This window comes from Oryctolagus cuniculus, chromosome 7 (assembly GCF_051225735.1).
Source record: "Oryctolagus cuniculus isolate XC-2025 breed Fujian yellow rabbit chromosome 7, ASM5122573v1, whole genome shotgun sequence".
NCBI classification, from domain to species: domain Eukaryota; kingdom Metazoa; phylum Chordata; class Mammalia; order Lagomorpha; family Leporidae; genus Oryctolagus; species Oryctolagus cuniculus.
In genome coordinates, this window is record NC_142873.1 from 158,798,166 (window position 1) to 158,820,357 (window position 22,192).

The 22,192-nt window shown below is 43.6% G+C and overlaps 1 protein-coding gene across 22 annotated transcripts in view; it reads right to left on the reverse strand.

Moving 5' to 3' along the window:
* Positions 1-22,192, reverse strand: part of KIF1B (kinesin family member 1B) — a 174,757-nt gene that overhangs the window by 125,101 nt on the left and 27,464 nt on the right. For all 22 annotated transcript variants that reach the window (XM_089301499.1, XM_089301493.1, XM_089301492.1 and 19 more), the window contains exons 3-5: positions 6,711-6,787; positions 5,393-5,572; positions 3,142-3,207 (exon numbers count right to left, since the gene is read on the reverse strand). In XM_089301499.1, coding sequence (XP_089157625.1) covers positions 3,142-3,207; positions 5,393-5,572; positions 6,711-6,787 — 323 coding nt within the window. The remainder of the gene's footprint in view (positions 1-3,141; positions 3,208-5,392; positions 5,573-6,710; positions 6,788-22,192) is intronic.

A 22,192-nucleotide genomic window follows, 5' to 3' on the forward strand; every position in this document is an offset into this window, starting at 1 on the left:
AATAGGGGAGGTCCCACAAATATGATAAAAATCAAAGTATCAATGAGGAACCTATGCTGAACTCCAAATAAGCCTGTGCACTCTGACTAATGTGAAGGAAAACGGTGTCCTCTTACACTACTTATAATCAGAATCTATATCTGACTCAAAACAAGTTACAGGATGAGACAGGCTATTCAGAATTTTTTTTTTTTTTTTTTTTTTTTTTTTTTTTTTTTTTACAGGCAGAGTGGACAGTGAGAGAGAGAGACAGAGAGAAAGGTCTTCCTTTTGCCGTTGGTTCACCCTTCAATGGCCACCGCGGCCGCCGCGCTGATCCGATGGCAGGAGCCAGGAGCCAGGTGCTTTTCCTGGTCTCCCATGAAGTGCAGGGCCCAAGCACCTGGGCCATCCTCCACTGCACTCCCTGGCCACAGCAGAGAGCTGGCCTGGAAGAGGGGCAACCGGGACAGAATCCGGCGCCCCGACCGGGACTAGAACCCGGTGTGCCAGCGCCGCTAGGCGGAGGATTAGCCTAGTGAGCCGCGGCGCCAGCCAAAAAATTCTTTTTTTTTAAAGACATATTTGCTTGAAAAGCAGAGTTACAGAGAGGCAGAGGCAGAGGCAGAGGCAGAGGCAGAGGCAGAGAGGTCCTCCATCCACTAGCTCACTCCCCAGATGGCCACAACAGCTGCAGCTACACTGCTCCGAAGCCAGGAGATTCCTCTGGGTCTCCCATGCGGGTGCAGGGGCCCAAGGACTTGGCCATCTTCCACTGCTTTCCGAGGCCACAGCAGAGAGATGGATTGGAAGTGAAGCAGCCGTGACTTGAACCAGCACCCATATAGGATGCCAGCACCACAGGCGGCAGCTTTATCTGCTATGCCACAGCGCTGGCCCCTCAGAAAATGCACTTTAGCACAAATATTCTTAGAGTAACACATTCCCTTTTGCAGTATGATAGTCATAAGGTAGAATTCTTAACAACTTATAAATTTATGTAATATATTACAGGTCAAAAAAAATCAAAGAAATTAAGTGAATCAATTAGGAATTGTGTGAGTCTTACAAAAAATCAAGCACATACCAAGAAAAAAAAAACCTCCACAGTTTGCTCGAATGGCAGCTTAATTTCTCGAAACAACAGGCCCATATTGGTAGAACACTTTAACAATTTTTAAAAATTATTTATGAGGCCGGCGCCATGGCTCAATAGGCTAATCCTCCACCTTGCGACGCCAGCACACCAGGTTCTAGTCCCGGTCGGGGCACCGGATTCTGTCCTGGTTGCCCCTCTTCCAGGCCAGCTCTCTGCTGTGGCCAGGGAGTGCAGTGGAGGATGGCCCAAGTGCTTGGGCCCTGCACCCCATGGGAGACCAGGAGAAGCACCTGGCTCCTGCCTTCGGATCAGTGCGGTGCGCCGGCCACAGCGGCCACTGGAGGGTGAACCAACGGCAAAGGAAGACCTTTCTCTCTCTCTCTCTCTCTCACTGTCCACTCTGCCTGTCCAAAAAAAAAAAAATTATTTATGAGACACGAAGAGAGATAAAACAGAGAGTGTTCCCATCTGCTGGTTCACTTCCAAAATGCAATGGCGAGGGTCCAAAGCTGGGAGCTGGAAATTCAATTCAGACCTCCCACACAGTTGGACGAACCCGATTACTCAAGTCATCACTGCTGCCTACCAGGATCTGCGTTAGCAGGAAGCTAGAGTCAGGAGCAGAGCCAGGTATTGAACCCAGGCAATCTGGTAAGGGTTACAGCATCTTAACTGGTAGTCAAATACCCACCCAATAATTTCAGTTATGTGAAACTGAATAACAAAGGGTATGTGTATGTGTAACACCAGCCTCATGAAGCACACACACGAGAGGAAGTTTTGTTAAACATAATGAGTATAAAGTAAGCCACAGACCTCTTCTTTTTTTTTTTTTTTTTTTTTTTTTTTTTTGACAGGCAGAGTGGACAGTGAGAGAGAGAGACAGAGAGAAAGGTCTTCCTTTGCCGTTGGTTCACCCTCCAATGGCCGCCGCGGCCGGCGCGCTGCGGCCGGCGCACCGCGCTGATCCGATGGCAGGAGCCAGGAGCCAGGTGCTTTTCCTGGTCTCCCATGGGGTGCAGGGCCCAAGCACCTGGGCCATCCTCCACTGCACTCCCTGGCCACAGCAGAGGGCTGGCCTGGAAGAGGGGCAACCGGGACAGAATCCGGCGCCCCGACCGGGACTAGAACCCGGTGTGCCGGCGCCGCTAGGCGGAGGATTAGCCTAGTGAGCCGCGGCGCCGGCCCACAGACCTCTTCTTGAAAGGGCCAATGTGAACACCAGCTGGAGAGTAACTTTCCAAGCTCATACACAATTATAACAGGGGCAAGAGATTTGATCATATATATTTTAAAAACCTATGCCTCAGGCTGGCTCTGTGGCACAGCAGGTAAAGCTGTTGCCTGCAGTGCCGGATCCCATATGGGCGCAGGTTCAAGTCCCAGCTGCTCCACTTCTGATCCAGCTCTCTGCTATGGCCTGGGAAAGCAGTGGAGGATGGTCCAAGTCCTTGGGCCCCTGCACACACATGGGAGAACAGGAAGCTCCTGGCTCCTGGCTTCAGATCAGTGCAGCTCTGGCCATTGCAGCCAACTGGGGAGTGAACTAGCAGATGGAAGCCCTCTCTCTGCCTCTCCTTCTCTCTGTGTAACTCTGACTTTCAAATAAATAAAAATATTTTAAAAAATAACAAAAACCTATGCCTCTAAAAAATCATTATTAACAATATTAAAGGGGAAGAGTTCACACAGATGAATAAAAAAAGTAAACAGACAAATGCATAATTTATAAGATAGTCAACCACACAAATAAAGAAATTCAAATTTACGTAAAAGGAATCTTGCTTTATCTAATTAGCAAAGAACCTTACAAAAAGGCCATTTGGCAATTCAGAAGCATTAGCAACCAAGATACATACAAAGGTAGAAACTGAAAATAAAGGCACAAACTTACAAAGACTTAATCACAACAATATTCACTATAATCCAAGCTTAGTCCAACAGTACAAAATTGAGGGAACAGTTAAGTGATGTGTAGCAGTCATAACCTGGAGCCATCTAAAAGTAGTATGTGAGGGAAGGGAATAGAGAGGCCTCTGGTTTCAACCCAGGCCTGCACTCACCTCTACAGAGTAAGACATTTCTTCATTACAGTTGTCGTTGATTTTCTCAAACAGTTCTTCACATAACTAGGGAAGCAAACAAGAGAGGCATGAAGAGCACAAATTAAGGAATTTCCACATATCCACGCGTGCTAAATGAATTAGCAAGACCCCTTTCCTCCTCCTCCCCTCTCAAATTATAAAAGCCATAAACTCCAAGGCATAATTAATATTTCGGATGAAATTTGAAAAAATGGGGCTGGTGCTGTGGTGCAGCTGGTTAATGCCTTGGCCTGAAGCACCGGCATCCCATATGGGCGCCAGTTCTAGTACCGGCTGCTCCTCTTCCTTTCCCACTCTCTGCTATGGCCTGGGAAAGCAGTAGAAGATGACCCAAGTCCTTGGGCCCCTGAGTACTATATAATCTCTTCTCTGATTAGTATAATAATTATTGCTACTACTATATACAAAGACATTTCCATCTTTTTTTTTTTTTTTTTTTTTTTGACAGGAAGAGTGGACAGTGAGAGAGAGAGACAGAGAGAAAGGTCTTCCCTTGCCGTTGGTTCACCCTCCAATGGCCACCATGGCTGGCGAGCTGCGGCCGGCGCACCGCACTGATCCGATGGCAGGAGCCAGGCGCTTCTCCTGGTCTCCCATGGGGTGCAGGGCCCAAGCACTTGGGCCATCCTCCACTGCACTCCCAGGCCACAGCAGAGAGCTGGCCTGGAAGAGGGCAACCGGGACAGAATCCGGTGCCCCGACCGGGACTAGAACCTGGTGTGCCGGCGTCGCAAGATGGAGGATTAGCCTATGACATTTCCATCTTAATACATATTTTTAGGGGCCGGTGCTGTGGCGCAGTGGGTTAACGCTCTGGCCCGAAGCACTGGCATCCCATATGGGTGCTGGTTCTAGTCCCGGCTGCTCCTCTTCCAGTCCAGCTCTCTGCTGTGGCCTGGGAAAGCAGTAGAAGATGGCCCAAGTGCCCAAGTCCTTGGGCCCCTGCACCAGCGTGGGAGACCAGGAGGAAGCTCCTGGCTCCTGGCTTCAGATCAGCGCAGCTCCAGCCATTGTGGCCATTTGGGGAGTGAACAGCGGATGGAAGACCTCTCTCTCTATCTCTACCTTTCTCTATAATTCTTTCAATTCAATAAAATAAATCTTTATAAAATTTTTAATAAAAGAAAAATACATATATTCAATTTTTTTCTCAAAAATTCCTAATCTTTATTATTAATTGAGCATTTTTACTAATAGCTGAATTTACAATTATAATCCTTATATTTTCAGAATACAGAAATGTCATTAGGTATATCATAAAATAACACTTGAAAATTAACCCCAAATATCATTAATAAAAGCAAACCCCAGTCCTTTTATTTTAAAAAGGAGTCATTTCTAAATATCAGAACTCTTCTCCATTCCCAAACAATAAAAGATTTAAAGAAGCAATACTAATTTATTTCAGAAAAAGAAATCTCAGACGACTGAAAGTTTAAAGTGATAGTATTTAATGAAATAAAGAATAAATTAAAGGGCCAACATTACAGCAGTGGGTTACGCTGCAGCCGGCAACACTGGCATCTCATACTGGAATGCAGGTTCAAGACCTGGCTACTCAGCTTCCAATCCAGTTTCTTGCTAATGCTCCTGGGAAGGGGGCAGAAGTTAGCCCCAGCACTTGGGCCCCTGCCACCCATGTGGGAGACCAGTATGGAGTTCCTTGCTCCTGCCTTTTCCTGGCCCAGCCATGACTGGTGCAGCCATTTAGGGAGTGAACCAGTAGATGGAAGATATGTCTGTCTCTAGATCTCCCTCTCTCCCTGTCACTCTATTCTGCCTTTCAAATAAATATATATATAAATTTCTTCAAAAAAAAAAAAAAACAAAAATAATTATATAATTCTTTAGAGGTGATCTATAAATGGGACTTGAAGAAAACCAAATCACCAACACTTAGTGAGTGTCCCCCAGATTCAGAACAGAGCTTTGAGAAGCTGGAACCACTTCTCCAAATATGAAACATAATGGCACTGGGTACACAGCAGAATCTTCACAAAGCACTAAGCTTCCCACCTTCAAAGGCACGGGCAGACATGTCTACTCTTCCACTCAACTCTAAGTTCCTCTAAGGGAAAGGAACAACAGGTTGTTTATCTTCGTTCCTTGCATATGATGGTCCCTAAATAAATGTTTGTCAAAATAAATTGTTAAAACAAGTTAAGATTCGGAGTAATGATGCACACATGTCCTGCTGTTTTATTCTTACCTGTGGAATGATGCCAGCTTGGCTTTCTTCTTGTTTACCCATCATTGTATAAGATTTCCCAGCACCAGTCTGTCCATAGGCAAAAATACAGACATTGTAGCCCTCAAAGGCATGTAAGAGCATTTCCTTCCCAATGTCATTGTACACACGATTCTGAGATGCAAAACAGGGGTCCTCAGGCTGTCAAGATTAAAAAGAGAAATAAATCACATCTTATTCATATTCTTTCCTATACTGTTATTACTTTCATAATAAACAAGTGTTTAGAATAAGAACAGTCACTTCAAATACACTATACGTTTTTAAAGTTCCCCCTATACCTAGTTTCTTCCTCTCATTAAACACACACACTATTTGAATTATCCAGGTCAGCCATATATAGAAATATCCACACTAATTTATCTGGCAAAACTACATTTTAGCTTCCATGGCCTTAATGTATCTCTCCTTCCATTCACAGGGAACTCCAAGATTTTCTTAAGTGAAAAATGAGAAAAACAGATCAAAGATCAAGTCACATACAAAAACGTTTTGCTGAACTCACTCCAGCGAGTGTGGCTACCTCCCGACAAACATAGCTTGCAGGTTCTTTCCTTGACAGTACGACTTCGTTGTTTAAAACATCCCTCATCTAGGGACATGGGTCTAGAAAGAACATCTCCCTATTCAGAAATGTAATATATGCAAACCAGAAACAGAAGCCCACGGAACAGACATGGCTGCTAACAGAAGCAAGTCCTTGCTGAGAAACAACGGCGGGCGTCAGAGAGGCTTTCTTCTCTGTGGTCCCAGCCTGCCCCACTCTCCATCTTCCTAGATGCTTGGGCATCTTTTGTTTGTGTTGTGGGCTTACAGGTCCCTTCAAAATGTTCAAAACCTGTGTGGTCCTACTTTAATTTAGAAAAAAAAAGTTTTTCATATGGCCACTCCAATTTTGTAGCCAGTTACTCAAAATTTAATTCAAAATTAATAACACACTTAGCCATCTTTATTTTGGCACAATAATATACATAATGAGAATCCTAAGATACTAACAAATACATCCTCAAGGGATGTCCAAATCAGTATAAATCTAGCAAAAACTATATCAGTTTTATATCTGTGTATGCATTATTCATAAACTTTCTATCAGCCAAAATACTATATTAAGGAAAATACCTTCTTCTTCAGATAGTATTCACTCTATAAAAAATACACTCATGCCAGACCATACTCATAAAACAAGACCTGGGCCTGCTCTGGCTTGGAGAAAAGACAAATGGAGAAACATAATGGCACTGGGTATACAGCCAGCACACTCCAACGCTAGGGCACTCACCGAGGTGTGAGACCAGTAGGAGTAGTCGAAGCTGAAGGATTTTGGAGCTTCCTTTGGGTTCTTTGGGTTAATAATACCTAGAAGATGAAAATGTTTAGTTATTTAACTCAAGTTCCTTCTATTTCTTTAATTCAACATTATAGACTATTACACACTCAAAACATCTAAATCAGCAAATTCTTACTGCTAAATATGAATAAAGCAATCAAAAAGCAAAAACTGCATTCTTAAGACTTGAAAAAAAAATCAAACCAGAAACATTCACTGGGTATTACCAGCGGCAGATGGTATGTACCTAGTAATACTCCGTTTACACAGCCAAAAACTTCGAAATGGGCCGTATTACTATTTTCTTTTAAAGATTTATTTCTAATTTATTTGAAAGGCAGAGTTACAGAGAAAGAGAGATGGGGGGGGAGAGACAGAGAGAGACAGAGACAGAGACAGAGACAGAGAGAGAGAATCTTTCATCCACTGATTCACTCCCCAAATAGCCATAACAGCCAGAACTGTGCCAGGGCAAAACCAGGAGCCTGGAGCTTCTTCCCATTCTCCCACGTAGGTGTGAGGGCCCAAGCACTTGGCCATCTTCCACTGCTCCACATCCTCCACTCCTTTCCCAGGGAGCTGGATGAGAAGTGGAGCAACCGGGAGCTTAACCTGCTATGCCACAATACCAGCCCCATATTACGTTTTTAAAGCATCTCATCAGGTTTAAACTACCTCAATACATCAGAAATAAAAGAGAATCACTGAATTAATCTAATCACTACTTGAAACAAGTCTTTTTAAAGGTCTTACTATCTACTTTAGAAAAACATTTAGTAATGAAGCATTCATTGCAAAGATAGTCTTATTTCTGAAATCCACAGACCAAGTAACAAATATGTAAGTTATTACACATATATGTATATGTGTGTGTATATATATATATAATATACATGAATGTACTTTACTGCTGAATGGGATCACCAACTGCAAAATCATCTGTAGACTGTTAGAAACAGCAAAAATTACTTTTTGACTAAAAAGCATGAAGCCTCTCTGGCTGCCCAACTTAAAAGTGATTTCTTGCATCATTAATCCAGTCACACTGCACACTTCAGGTCCCGACTGTGAGTGCCAAAGCTTAATCGCCTCCTTTCTCACACACACAGAGCTTTAGCTCCTCACATTTCACATGGAACAGAATCTTTGTAACATGTGGTCCTGAAATCTCAAAGCCTGGCCGTCTCAACCAATCCACTTCTCAACAGCAGAGCCACATCCCAGGCTATCAGTGAGATCAGGATTAAAAAATAAATCTGTCCCGGGCAACTGCTGCTCAGGACACAAATAGCAACCGTTGCTATGGTGCTTAGTTCTTTCTCTTGCTGGATTCCACTGGGTACGGCTACACACTTATGTTCCAACCTCAAATGCTGACAGGGTATTAATAAGGCTCACACGGCATATAGCCACGTGACCAGGAGACATGGCTCTAGAAGGAACATCTCCCTATTCAGAAATGTAATATAAGCAAAGAAACATACTTCTATCCAAAAGCCAGCAAATACGAGATTTTAATAATAGCAAACATTCATGGAGCACTTACTCGTGGCCTTAAGTACTCTCTAATTTTTAATGCTCTCAGCCACTTAATGAGGCAGATGTTTCCTTATCGTCATAGATAAGAAAACCATCACAGGGAGGTTAAATAACTTATCCGAGACTGCAGAGCCAGCTAGCTAGTAGAAGATCCAGGATTCAACTTGGCTCTGGTTTCAGGGCTTATAATCTCAGCCAAGATACCATCATTTAAATATGTATTCCTTACATGCAGTGATTGTCAAGTCAAAGGCAGTAAGGCATTTTTATGCACATTTGTATGTACTTGTACATCTATATGACTATCCCCCCAATACATTATTTCAAAGACATTGTTTAAAACTCTGCATCAATTTAAAATTGGGAACTATGAGGATTAAAATTCCTAGAAGATATAAAACCCCACAAACTCTACCAAAAAACAAACAAACAAACAAAAACAGACCCAAGAGTCATATTACATGAGCCGGATTCCCCATGGCAGTGGCTCAGCAGTAACAAGGAGAGGCAGGGCATGCCTCCAAAACCAAGGTAAAGTACCCTTCCCACCTCTGGACATGTGTTGCTGCAGAACTTTGCAGCCATATTCCACGCAGTCTTTCAGCTACCAATTCTGCCCAGAATAATTTAAGAAAGGGCTAGTTCTCAGATCCTCTTTGTTCCTTTTTCCATAATGAAAAACTACAATGAGTTTGCTTCCTGGATTCACATGAAATCCTTTTCCTCTTCTTCAATATTTCCTTCTCAAAAACTAACACATTTTTCTAATTTAAAAATTCAAAACGAAATGGCTTTTAGTAATTCCTATATCAACAAAAGCCTTTTATTTTATCCAAAGTAAATCAAAATATAATTTTCAAGAACTATTTATATAACAATTTCTCCAAGCAAGATAAGATTTAGGGGCTGGTGCTGTGGCGCAGTAGGTTAATCCTCTGCCTGCAGCGCAGGCATCCCATATGGGTGCTGGTTCTAGTCCCAGCTGTTCCTCTTCAGCCCAGCTCTCTGCTGTGGCCTGGGAAAGCAGCGGAGGATGGCCCAGCTCTTTGGGCCTCTGCCCCCACGTGGGAAACCAGGAAGAAGCTCCTGGCTCCTGACTTCAGATAGGCTCAGCTCCAATGGATGCAGCCACTGGGGCATGAACCAACAGACGGAAGACCTTTCTTTCTGTTTCTCCCTCTCACTGTCTGTAACTGTACTTCTCAAAAAAAAAAAAAAAAAAATGAGATTTAGCCACAATATTTAAAAGATTTCAATTCCCAAAGGAAAGACATGAGCGTTAAGATCCTTTAAAATAATATAAAAATTTAATATCCTCACTACCTTTTTGGGGGTGGAGGGTGGGATGAGTGAAATCTTTAGAAGTCCCTGGAAATTTCTCTAACTTTATCTATAGAGTAGTTTATTTTATTCTGTTTATATACATATTGTATTACTCTGAATGTATGAATTATTTCCTAATAAATAATTTTAAAATCCTAGAATTTACAAATGACAAAAGAGTCATATACAGATAAATGTTAGAGGCCAGTACTGAGGCGTAGTGGGTAAAGCTGACACCTGTGACACTGGCATCCCATATGAGGGATGGTTCGAGTCCCAGATGCTCTATTTCCAATACAATTCCTTGCTAATAACCTAGGAAAAGCAGAAGATGGCCCAAGTACTTGGGCCCTGCTACCCATGTGGGAGACCCAGATGAAGCTCTGGCTCCTGGCTTCAGCATGGCCCAACCCTGGCCATTGCGGCCATCTATGAAGCAAACCAGCAGATGGAAGATCAATTGATTAATCTCTCCCTCTTACTCTCACTCTGTAACTCTTTCAAGTAAAGAAAAAAAATTTGTTTTAAAAAAGATAAATGTTAATGACAGCATTTGAGCTTGTCAGAACTCTCTGGAGTCTATAAAATCCACTGTTATTCCAAGGACAATGAGTCAACGTTTTCACATATGTCAAAGGATTTTTTCTTCTGAATTAATAATGGTTGAGACCTAATTTGTTTCCTTTAACCCAAGAAACAACATATTTCCAATCACTGGAAAAGGGGAGGGGGGTGGAGGGAGAAGGTGTAGTGTATGTAATAGAGTGCAGGATTTAGAACAAAGGGCCAGCACCAGTATCTCCATATCAATGTCTTTTAATACACTAAACATTAAGAATTAAGAAATATGTTTAAGAGTGGTGGTTTGGTTTAGAGGTTAACGTGCCCAAATCCCACTGGATACCTGGGTTCAATCCCATCTACAACTCCTGACTCCAGCTTCTTAAATAATGCAGACCCCAGGACACAGCAACATGTTTCAGGTGATCGGTTTCCTGCCACACTCTGGGAGACCGAGACTGCACTCCCAGCTCCTGGCTCTGCCCCTGTCCAGCCTCATCCATTGTGGGCATTTGGTGAATGAATCAGCAGATTGGAGCTCACTTGCTACCTGGTTCACTGCCTCTCAAATAAATAAATAAAATAAAACATAAAAATATTATAGTTTTTTGCATGATCTTGGATATTACTGCATTTTGTATCCTCTTTAAAATTAAGATAACATCTATTTCAGAGAATTAAATGAGCACTACAAAAACATTAATTTTCCCCCAAAAATGTATTTTTACAATTTATTTGAGAGAGACAGACAGATGGACAGAGAATACTCCCATCTGTTGATTCACTCCCCAAATGCTTGCAATGGCTGACGCTGGGCCACAATGAAACTGGGAGCCAGGAACTCAATCAACCTCTCATATGGGTGGCAGAGACCTACTTGATCAATTACCTCCTGTCTCCCAGGGTTCACATTAACAGGAAGCTGAAGCCTGGAGCAGAGGTGAGACTCAAGCCCAGGCACTCACCATGTGGTACAGACACAGCAAACTGCTAGGCCGAATGCCCATCTCTCAGAAAAGTAATCAATTCTGTCATAAACTCTCTCAATATTTGGTTGGTATGATAATATTTTAGGGTCTTAAAACTGACAAGAAAAGTTCACTAACTCATGAAATAAGCTACAGCATAAGGCAACAATTCTATTTCTTGGCAAGTGTCAACATACCACATGCAAGTCCTTTCTCAGTTGTGCCCTAAAGTCTGTGGTGCTCTTACTACTTCATAAATCCCACGATTATTCTCTGCACTGTCCTTCACCAAATAAGTGTCAGCTGAATGTCCTCCATAGGTCACGGACAACTTGAATTTTATTTTTCAAGAACACAAGAAGAAAAACCAAAACAGTACAGACCTGCATGACATACATATAAAATACCAGATTTTCTTGATTTTCACAGAAAAAGAGGGAGAGAATTGTACAAGGGAACTTCAGAAAGTTCATGGAGGAGGCAGGTACAGGGGTTGAGCCATGCTTGGAATGCCTACACTATGTTGGAGAGGCAGGGGTCACGTTGCACCTCAGTTTCCAATCTAGTGTCCTGCTTATGTGCACCCTGGAGAGAGCAGCTGATAGCATGTGCTTGTATCCCTGCCACTCCATGGGAGACCCAGATGGAGTTCCAGGCTTCTGGCTCCAGCCTACCTCAGCACTGTTGCAGGCAGTCGAGATCAGATGGAAGCTCACTCGCTCTCTCTCCCTCTCTCTCTCACAGAGTTCTATTTATTTATTTGAAAGGCAGAATGACAGAAAGAGAGGGAGAGACAGAGAGAAAGAAATCTTCCATCCTGGTTGTCTCTCCAAATGGCTACAAGGGTTGGGCCAGGTCAAAGCCAAGAGCCTGGAACTCCATTTGGGTCTCCTAGGTGGGTGGCAGCAGGCCAGGCATTTAGGCCATCTTCTGCTACCTTCCCAGGCAGATTAGCAGGTAGCTGGATCAGAAGTGGAGCAGCCAGGACTTGAACCTGCACTCTGATATGGGATGTCAGCATTGCAGGTGGTGGCTTAACCTGATGAACCAGCCTCTGTTCTACTTTTCAAATATAATTAAAATATATATATATTTTTAACTTGTGGAAATGGAATTAAAAGGTAACTTATGGGAGCCTGTGTTTAGCCTAGCAATTGACACACTATGGACTACATCAGAGCACCTGAGTTCAATTCTCACCTCCAGCTCCTAACTCCACTTTCCTGGCAATGCTGACCCTAGGAGGTCACAGCGATAGCTCAAGTAACTGGGTTCATATCACCCATGCGGAAAACCAAGATTGCATAGCCAACTCCTGGTTTTGGCCCCAGCCCAACCTTCACTGTTGCAGACATCTGGGGAGTGAACTAGCAGATGGGAGCTAGCTCACTGTAAGAAAAAAATTATATAAAAAATATATATCATATATATTTAAATGATAAGCTTATTTTGATGCAAAAAAAAACCTCTGAAATCCACATATATAAGGCATCTCCAAAAAGGTCACGAGAAATGTGAATTATGAAAAACCTATGCACGGATTTCAAGCTTTTTTGAGATTTATTTTATTTGAAAGAGTTACAGAGAGAGAGGGAGAGACAAAGTGTGGGGGGGGGGGGATCTTCCATCTACTGGTTCACTCCCCAGATGGCCACAACAGCTAAGACTGGGCCAGGCTGAAGCCAGAACCAGGAGCTTTTTCTAGGTCTCTGACATGGGTGGCAGGGGCCCACACACTTGGGCCATCTTCTGCTGCTTTTCTCAGGCCATTAGCAGGGAGCTGGACTGGAAATGGAGTAGCCAGGACATGAACCAGAGCCATAAGGGATGCCAACATCACAGGCAGCAGCTTTATCTGCTATGTCACAACACTGGCTCCATGGCTTCCAAACATTTTTTACAGCTGGAAACTGTGGCACAGTGGGTTAAGCTGCTGCCTACGATGTCAGAATCCCATACTGGAGCCCCAGTTTGACTCCCAGCTACTTCACTTCCAATTCAGCTCCCTGCTGATATGCCCTGGGAGCAGCAGGAGATGGTTCAAGTGCTTGGTGCCCTGTCACCCATGCAGGAGACTCAGATGGAGTTCTAGACTCCCTCATGGGCCTGGGCCAGCCCCAGTCGTTGCAGCCATTTGGGGAGTAAACCAGCAGAGGGAACGTCGCCTTCCGTCTTTGTCTATCCCTTTCTATCACTCTGCTTTTCAACTAAATAAGGAAATTTTTTTGAAAATTTTATACTAAAATAAACTTAGCTAATTTAAGTTTCCACAAACTTTTTGAAGTATTCTCTCATTACTGAAAGACAGTAATTCACACAGTGGTTCTTGTATCAAGGTCAACTGAGCTGAAATGCAGTGTGTAGGACTTCTAATTTGCTTCTCAAAGTATGTACACAAGAATGAAATTATAGTAATTAGTGAATTCATTCAACAGCTAAACCATATTTTCACCAACATAAAAGCTGTTACAAACATAGCACCCACCCCTAGGTCATAAGTCATTAGCTTGCAGGCTCTGTCTGGGACAAATCACCACTTGTCTTGCAAAGAATGGACTCCAGGCATATTTCTGAGGACTAGAGTCAGAACATAGTCTACACTAAGCATCGTAGATTCACACTGCTTTATTTCCTTTAATAACACCTTTCAAGGCCCCTGTTCCACGTCCTACACCTGAGGGCTTCTCTCTGTTAGGGTTACTCTGGATACCCAGTGGACTCCAGACTTGCACCATGCACACAAGCGATTCCTCACAGATGATCTGGGAGTCATCTTTGACTCTCTTCTCTTACACTGCACATCCGATCTGCCCTGTGAATTCTACTTTCAAAATATATCCAGGACCCCATGGCTTCCCACCACCACCATTACCACTCAGGTCCACACCACCGTCTATCATCTGACTGCAATGCCTCCCACCTGGAGCATGGAGGCTAGACTGGAGCAAAGTGTGAGTGGATGTGGAAAGACAAATTACCTAGAACACATCAACCAGTGCAGAATGTCTCAGACCCTTACTTGCTGTTTGTACAATATAATGACTCCTTGAGAACTGTGTCTGGCATCAGAAACCCATAAGTTGCAGCATGTGGTTTGTGGGAGCAGGGCAGAAAGAAGGGTCCATTCCTACATCAAAAGTATTGTGTCTCTTGATCCAATACTGAAGTTTGTCTTATAATTCAATCTAATACTCAATCTTCAAAAGGTGAACTGACCTAAAAAATATTTCTACCGTTTTCAAGAATTTTATCAGTGAAGGAAGCAGAATATTGCAGAGGCGTCAACCTGACCCCACTCTAAGTATCCAATGCTATCTCAGGTCCATCTACAATATGGGCACATAAACTCCGCAAACCTCAATTTTCTTATTGTCATGGGCACAATAATAATAGTGCCTAACTTTATGGGATTGCTTTAAGAATTAATGACTGACTCATGTGAAGTTTTAATCCAGGGCCTCGCACAAAGTAAATGGTTGAAATACTGTATCATTTAACAAATATCTGAGTGTCTACCATACTCAAGACCTGAAGATCTACCGAAACAAAGTCCCTGTCCTCTTGGAGCTCATATTCTAATGACAGTCATATAATTAACTCATAGAGAATGTATATACAATGTTGGAAAGAAAAATAAAGCAGGCTTAGGAGAGAAAAGGTGACACAGGAACTAGCAGAGGGGGCTATTTTAGATAAAAGTGTGTGGGGCTGCTCTCTTCCTGCAGGTGATATCTGAGTGAGGACCTGAATGAAGTTTAAGGAACAGCAAGAGCACCAGTCTAGCCAGACAGGTAAATGATGATGAGACAGTCAGCTGAGGGACAAATTCTGTGAGGCCTTGTGGCCAAGATGAGAATTTTTAGGGTTGTTTTTTTTTGTTTTTTTGTTTTTTTTTTTTTGTTTTTTGTTTTTTGTTTTTTTTGTTTGTTTGTTTGTTTTTGACAGGCAGAGTGGACAGTGAGAGAGAGAGACAGAGAGAAAGGTCTTCCTTTGCCGTTGGTTCACCCTCCAATGGCCACCGCGGCCGGCACACCGTGCTGATCCAATGGCAGGAGCCAGGTACTTCTCCTGGTCTCCCATGGGGTGCAGGGCCCAAGCACTTGGGCCATCCTCCACTGCACTCCCGGGCCACAGCAGAGAGCTGGCCTGGAAGAGGGGCAACCGGGACAGAATCTGGCACCCCGACCGGGACTAGAACCTGGTGTGCCGGCACTGCAAGGTGGAGGATTAGCCTAGTGAGCCGCGGCGCCGGCCAGAGAATTTTTATTCTAAAATTTACAGGAAGCCGGTGGAGGATTTTTAGGCTGAGGCATGACATGATCTGACTACATTTCCAAACTATGGCTACTGTGCTGTGTAGTTTGAATATGGCTTGTCCCCACCAAAGCTCATGTTTAATCCTATTCCCCAGCAGCTGTATGGGGAAGTAAAGTCTAACAGGATCTGCTTGTGTTGTCACAGAACCCTCACTAACAGACCACTTCCATCTCTCCCAGGAGTGAGCTCTCGCTCTCAGCAGACTGTTAGTCACTACAAGAGCAGGCTGCTACAAAGGAAGAGAAGCCCTCCTGCTGGTCTTCCATGGGATCCTGCTTGCCCTTCTGCTTTCCGCCATGAGTGGAAACAATGTAAGGCCCTCACCAGAAGCCAGGATGCAGCTGCCCAGTCCTGGCCTTCCAGCCTCCAGAACTGCAAAATAAGCCTATTTTCTTTATAAATTACCCAATCTCAGGTGTCATGTTACAGCACTGCGATATACTGCATGGGAACATGGACAGAGCACAGAGACCAGCAGTTACAGTGGTACTGACACACAGACTAGAGTAAAAATGGGGGGAAAAAAAAAACTAGATGCAAGATACAGAATTTACCGATACAGCCTGTGAGAAAAGGGGCCAGCGTGACTCCCCTAGTTTAGGTTTGAACAACAAAAAGAATGGGTAAGAATGAAGGAAGGGCGGGCCACTTTGGACAGAGAGGGAAAAACAACAGCTCTGCTTATGACAAACTGAGTTTGCTTCTTAGGCCTTCAGGCAGGATTAGGCTGCCAGCAAGGAGGACAGGTCTAGAGATGTTGGTCCATGTTGGAGAGATGACTCTCTTTGAAATGGAATTAAATCACCTAGGGAGTCTGCCTTCTAAGGAAACAGAGAAGAGATCTGAGGACAAAGTCCTGGTGTAATTTTTTTTTTTTTTAAGATGCATTTGTTTTTATTTGAAAGAGCTACAGAGAGAAAGGGAGAGACAGAGAGCGAGCGAGCTTCCATCCGCTGGTTCACTCCCTAGATAGCCTCAAAAGCCACGGCTAGGCCAGGCCGAAGCCAGGAGCTTCTTGCAAGTCTCCCACATGGGTGGCAGGGGCCCAAACCCTGGGTCATCTTCCACTGCTTTTTCCAAGCCATTAGCAGGAAGCTGAATTGGAAGTGGAGCAGCTGGGACTCGAACCAGCACCCAGATGGGATGCCAGCGTTGTAGGCAGCAGCTTTACCTGCTATGCCACTCGAACCTAATGAGGTGAGGAAGAAGAAAGAATGGCCTGGGAGAAAAGAAGCCAATCCAGAAAGCCAAAGAAGAGTGTCTCGTGTCTCGCAGTAGCACTGAAGCTATGTTCCTACCACCGCAACAATGATTAGTATCACAGCCTTCCTCAGGACTCTCGGCCTTTGATCAGGCCATGTGCTGGTCTTCACCATCATCTCTGATCCCCTGACTGTGCACTCAGTCCTGTCGCCATCCAATTCCACTCTGGTTCTGAGGCTGTCTTCCTGACTCCTGCAGAGGCTGACAGGCAGCCTCAGCAAAGATCTGAACACAGCTTTTTCCCAAGTCCACAGGGAAGATGGTTCTTCATTTATCCTCCTCCATGTGACGTTCACACCGTTCTCCTTTCCTCTTCAAATTTCTTATTCCTCATGCAGCAGATGACATTTGTTACCAGAGCCTGAGGAGGACAAAATCCTTCCCAGAAAGGATGACTTGAAAACCCTAATCCAAGATAACGTAAATGCCTATAAAATAATCACAGAATGTTGCAAAGGTCTCAGTTTATTGAAGAACCACAACTGGCCATCTTCTCTTTCTTGGTATGGCTTCAAGTTAAAATTAGCCTAACAAAGTCTGTTAAATTCCTCAATTTTAGTGGCCTGTCATTGTGGCGTAGCAGGTAAAGCTGCCATCTGCAGTGCCAGCATCCCACATGGGCACCAGTTCCTGTCCTGGCTGCTCCACTTCCAATCCAGCTCCCTGCTAATGGCCTGGGAAAAGCAGAATTAGATGGCCCAGGTGCTTAGGCCCCTGCTACTCATATGGGAGACCTGGAAGAAGCTCCTGGATCCTGACTTTGGCCTGGCCCAGCCCAGCCACATGGGGAGTGAACCAACTGATGAAGATTTCTCACCCTCTCTCTCCCTCCTTCTCACTCTGTAACTCTTTCAAATAAATAAATAAAATTTTAATACATTCCTTGGGGCTGGCACTGTGGCACAGCAGGTAAAGCCAGCACTGCCTGCAATGCCGGCATCGCATATGGGCGCTGGTTCTAGTCCCAGCTGCTCTACTTCCTGTCTAGCTCTCTGCTATGGCCTGGGAAAGCAGTGGAAGATGAAGTCCTTAGGCCCCTGCACCCACGTGGGAGACCTGGAGGAAGCTCCTGGCTCCTGGCTTCGGATCGGCTCAGCTCCAGCTGTTGCAGCCACTTGGGGAGTGAACTAGTGATGGAATACCTCTCTCTCTCTCTCTCTCTTTCTCTCTGCCTCCTCCTCTCTGTAACTCGGCCTTTCAAACAAATCTTTTTTTAAAAAAATACATTCCTCAACTTTATCCCTGTTTCTCTCTGCCTTCTTTCTCATTTTACTTTGGCATAAAGATGCAGGAATAATGTTTTAATTAGTCCTAGAAAAGAAGGCAGTCAAAACAAGATTTATACTTAAGTGTTTTTATTCTACAAAATAAATTTGTTTATCTAATATATCAGAGTCTCTATGTAGCAATTATACTGTTGTTGGCAAACTACTAAAGATTTTGCCTGCAACTATAATTAACACATCAGTGTAGCAACTGTAAGTTTATATTAACTTTTCTAACAAAGCATGTTTTGGGTTTGTTAAAAATCCTAGCGACATCTTCAGTCAACCACCTTCTTCCCAAAGCCTCCTATACCAAAATTTAAGAAAAACAGCACACAATAAAAATATTTTGTATACAATTTATTTTCAAAGCCACAGAAATCAAAATCCACAGGCAGTGCCCTCCCTTCCTCACAAGAACATATTTCTGGAAATAAATTAAGTAGCATAAAATATACTGCCATAAGGCATATTTGAGCAAAAGATCTATATCATAAAGTTCTCCAATCATTTAAAATCATAATCCGAGATTTCTAATCTCATAAAACATAATCTCATAAAATATTTCTTTTTATAAAATACTCACCAGAGTTAACCCCAGAGTATTTTATAAAAAGAAATATAACAGAAAGGAAGCCCTACAACTCTGTCACTTTGATATACAATAAGCTTTAAATAAACCCTCAATTAACACCACCACCACTCTTCTTAAGCAAATTTTGAATGATTTTAAAAGGAAGGAACTTAGAAGGCTTGGATCACTTTCCATCAAGGTGGCCCAAAGGTGGCTACGCTGGTGAGTACAGCCACCATTAGCTTCGTAATTTTCCCCCATCAAGAAGAGACAGCAAAACAAAGTTTAATCTAACAGCTAAATTCAAACCAGTCTCAGACATACAGCACGACTACACAGCACAGTAAAACTTAAATGCTCTGTGGAGCACACAGGTGAAGGGCCAGGGCTCTGCAGCAGTGAGCCCACTTTCTAATGATCTCCTCTCCTGGGTCTGTGGGCCAGGCCATTCAGCCAACACCTCCCTGCCTCAATTCCTCATCTGTGGAATGGGAAAACTCCCACAGGCTTGCCAGGAGGATTCAGTGAGCTAAATCCTACAGGGCCCAGCTGGGCCTGGCTCGTAAGGGTCTGCTGTTATTCTTGCTGTTAATTACTAACCATGGTTTTGTTTTCCTTTTTTTTTCTCTTTACCCATTTTCCTCTCCTAGTTCATTCACAGGTAAAGGAACTCCCTGGTATCAACCAGAACGATGTGGAAGGGGAACAGTAAGCCCAGCTAAATAGCGTCCTCCACACCTGCTCTGGCCAACTCTGGCCCTACGGTCCTGCCGCCACAGGACAGTATCCCCTGCTTTCCCACCCCATTACTCATTATTTAGGTGCTCCTCCTCAGTCTTTCCTAACAGTCATCACAGTTTTTATTATTGTTCTCTGTTTAAGACAAGCTTGCAAACTCTGAAAGCATGGTGACCTGGCAGCCTGTGCTTGCTGTATAAACAAAACAAACCTAATTTCACTTCTTACTCCTGCCCCCTATAGACAGCCTTCATTTCTAGACAATACAACTAAGAATAGTTTACTGTAATGCACACTTCTTGATACATTACCAAAGAGTAAATTTATGAATGCCTACTTTGCCTAATGAAACACTGGAGGTAGCAGTCCCTTCACAGTCCAGCTAACCGGCTCTGGACTTCACTAACTCCCATTACAACATTTCACACTTCACTGGGCAACTAACAAAAGCAATCAGCACTGTGTTACTGGCACGGACTTTTACAGATGGACTCCAGAACATCTCGAGAGTGGCAAAGAAGGCATTCAAAAAAGAAAACTGGGCACAGCTGCCTTCTATGAGGAGCCAACAAAGCACACAGAAAGGCAGCATGAAGTATGGTTTGGACAGAACAGCATGATGCAAAAGAGCAAAGAAAAAAAAAGGCCAAGTTTCCCATAAGAAAATTTATTACATACTGTTTACTCATTTATTCTTATTTATTTCCAAGATAGAGAAACACAGACAGACAACTAGAGATTTTCCATCTGCTGGTTCACTCCCCAAATGCTCACGAGAGCTGAGATTGGCACAGGCCAAAGGCAGGAGCCAGGAACCCAACCCAGGTCCTCCACGTAGGTGGCAGGGACCTAAGTGTGCAAGCCCTCACCTGCTACTTCCCAGGCTACAATCAGCAGGAAGCTGGAATCTGAAGTACAGCCAGGACTCAAACCCAGGCACTCCAACATGGAATGCAGGCATCCCAAGCAGGCGCCTTACCCACTAGGCCAGATGTCCACCAGTTTCATCTAAGATTTTATCCAGTCGTCTCTCTTAGCTGTTCTGATGTGAAAACAATTTATTTAGGTAGTTGAAGTTTAAATTATCTAATGTAATAAAAAGTCAGTTCCAAATACACAATAGCAAACTCCTCACTTAGTGACAGACTCAGTTATTTCTGCCTTTAAACTTAAGTTCCCGTGGAAAAGAACCACGCAGCACGCACAGACACCAGCTCTGTTTTCTGAATGCCATCCCACGCAGCACGCAGGACTTCACTGGACCCTCACACCGTGGTGCAGCAGCTGAGCTGACATCAGCAACAACTCCATTCATAAGTGAAGACCCTAAAGGCTCAATGTGCCATAACCACTCACCAAGTAGAAAGGGGAGAAATTATTTGTCCTGTGCTTTTTGTATTTTCCAACCTTCAATTTGCTTACGTTTTCAGAATAAAAAATATTACATGTTATTTTTCAATTTTAGGATTGTTTCATATTATCTATGAGTAGACTAATAGGTTCAATAGGTTTTTCTGAAACAGGGGCCAAGGATATGTAGAGGCCATTCTATGACAAATTACCTTCCTTTAGTGTTTCCTTACTAAATAAAAGTACTACACTATGAAGATCAATGGAGTAAAACTGCTACCAAGGGAAATATAAGAGATAACTCTTCAGCAAGAGTCAGAGAAGTTGTATCTTGGAAGAATGATAATATGCTACTATTTGCTACAAAACAATGCGACTCCTCAAACAAGAGCCTGAGACACCAAGCATCGCTTTCCTCTATTTCAAAGCACTAAAATAAATACTCACCCTGCAGATGTTTGAAAAAGTAGACACTGACTCAGAAGAAAAAACTCTGTATACAGCAAACGACAGACAAATTACGAAAAGCAAATTCAATTTACCGAACACCTATTATGTGCCAAGAACTGTTTAGGAAGGTGTAAGAGATATGAGGCACCATCTCAAAATTATTCCTTTCCCCATCAAGGTGGCTCCCTTATGAGAAACATTTTGCAAAGTAGATAACTTCTTTTCAGAACTTTGCCCAACCATCCATTCCTAAAGTAAGCAGTGAGAAGGACACTATTGGTCAGAAAGAATTGCTCAAGGAGAAATAAATATGATACGTATTTGATATATTTTTCTGAAGATTTATTTATTTATTTGAAAGGCAGAGTTACAGAGAGAGAGATGGACAGAGACCGATCTTCCATCTCCTGGCTCACACCCAAATGGACACAATGGTCAGGCAAGAGCCAGACAGAGGCCAGGAGCCTAGAATTCCATCTGGGTCTCCCACGTGGGTGCAGGGGTCCAAGCACTTGGGCCATCTTCTGCTGCTCTTCCAGGCACATAAGCAGGGAGCTGGATCAGAAGTGGAGCAGCCGGGGCTCAAAGTTACGCTCTTTTGATATGCTGACTTTGCAGGCAGCAGCTTAACCTGTAGCACCTTAAGGCTGGTCCAGATGCTTACTCTAATTTGCTGAGAAATGAATAAATATTCAAGATAATTATAGAATATTCTTTCCCCTGAACTCCATCTCCAGTATTTTTCAAACAAAGGAAACAATGATGAGACATGGGAGCAACAATGGCTGCAAAAAGTAGTTAGAGTCAAAAGGATCCTCTTGTTCTCAAAGCACCAGGAGACGTATCCTTCACGGTGCTCTCTGGCTGAATGTCACAGGAGCGAGCATTTAACATGGCAGCTAGGATGCCCACTGTCCTGGGGCCAGGGTTGTTGTGTAACCGGTTAAGCTGCCACCTGCAACATAGGCATCCCATACAGATGCTGGTTCAAGTGATGAATCTGGCTGCTCCACTTCCAATCCAGCACCCTGATAATGCGCCTGGGAAAGCATGGAAGATGGCCCAAGTCCTTGGGCCCCTGCACCC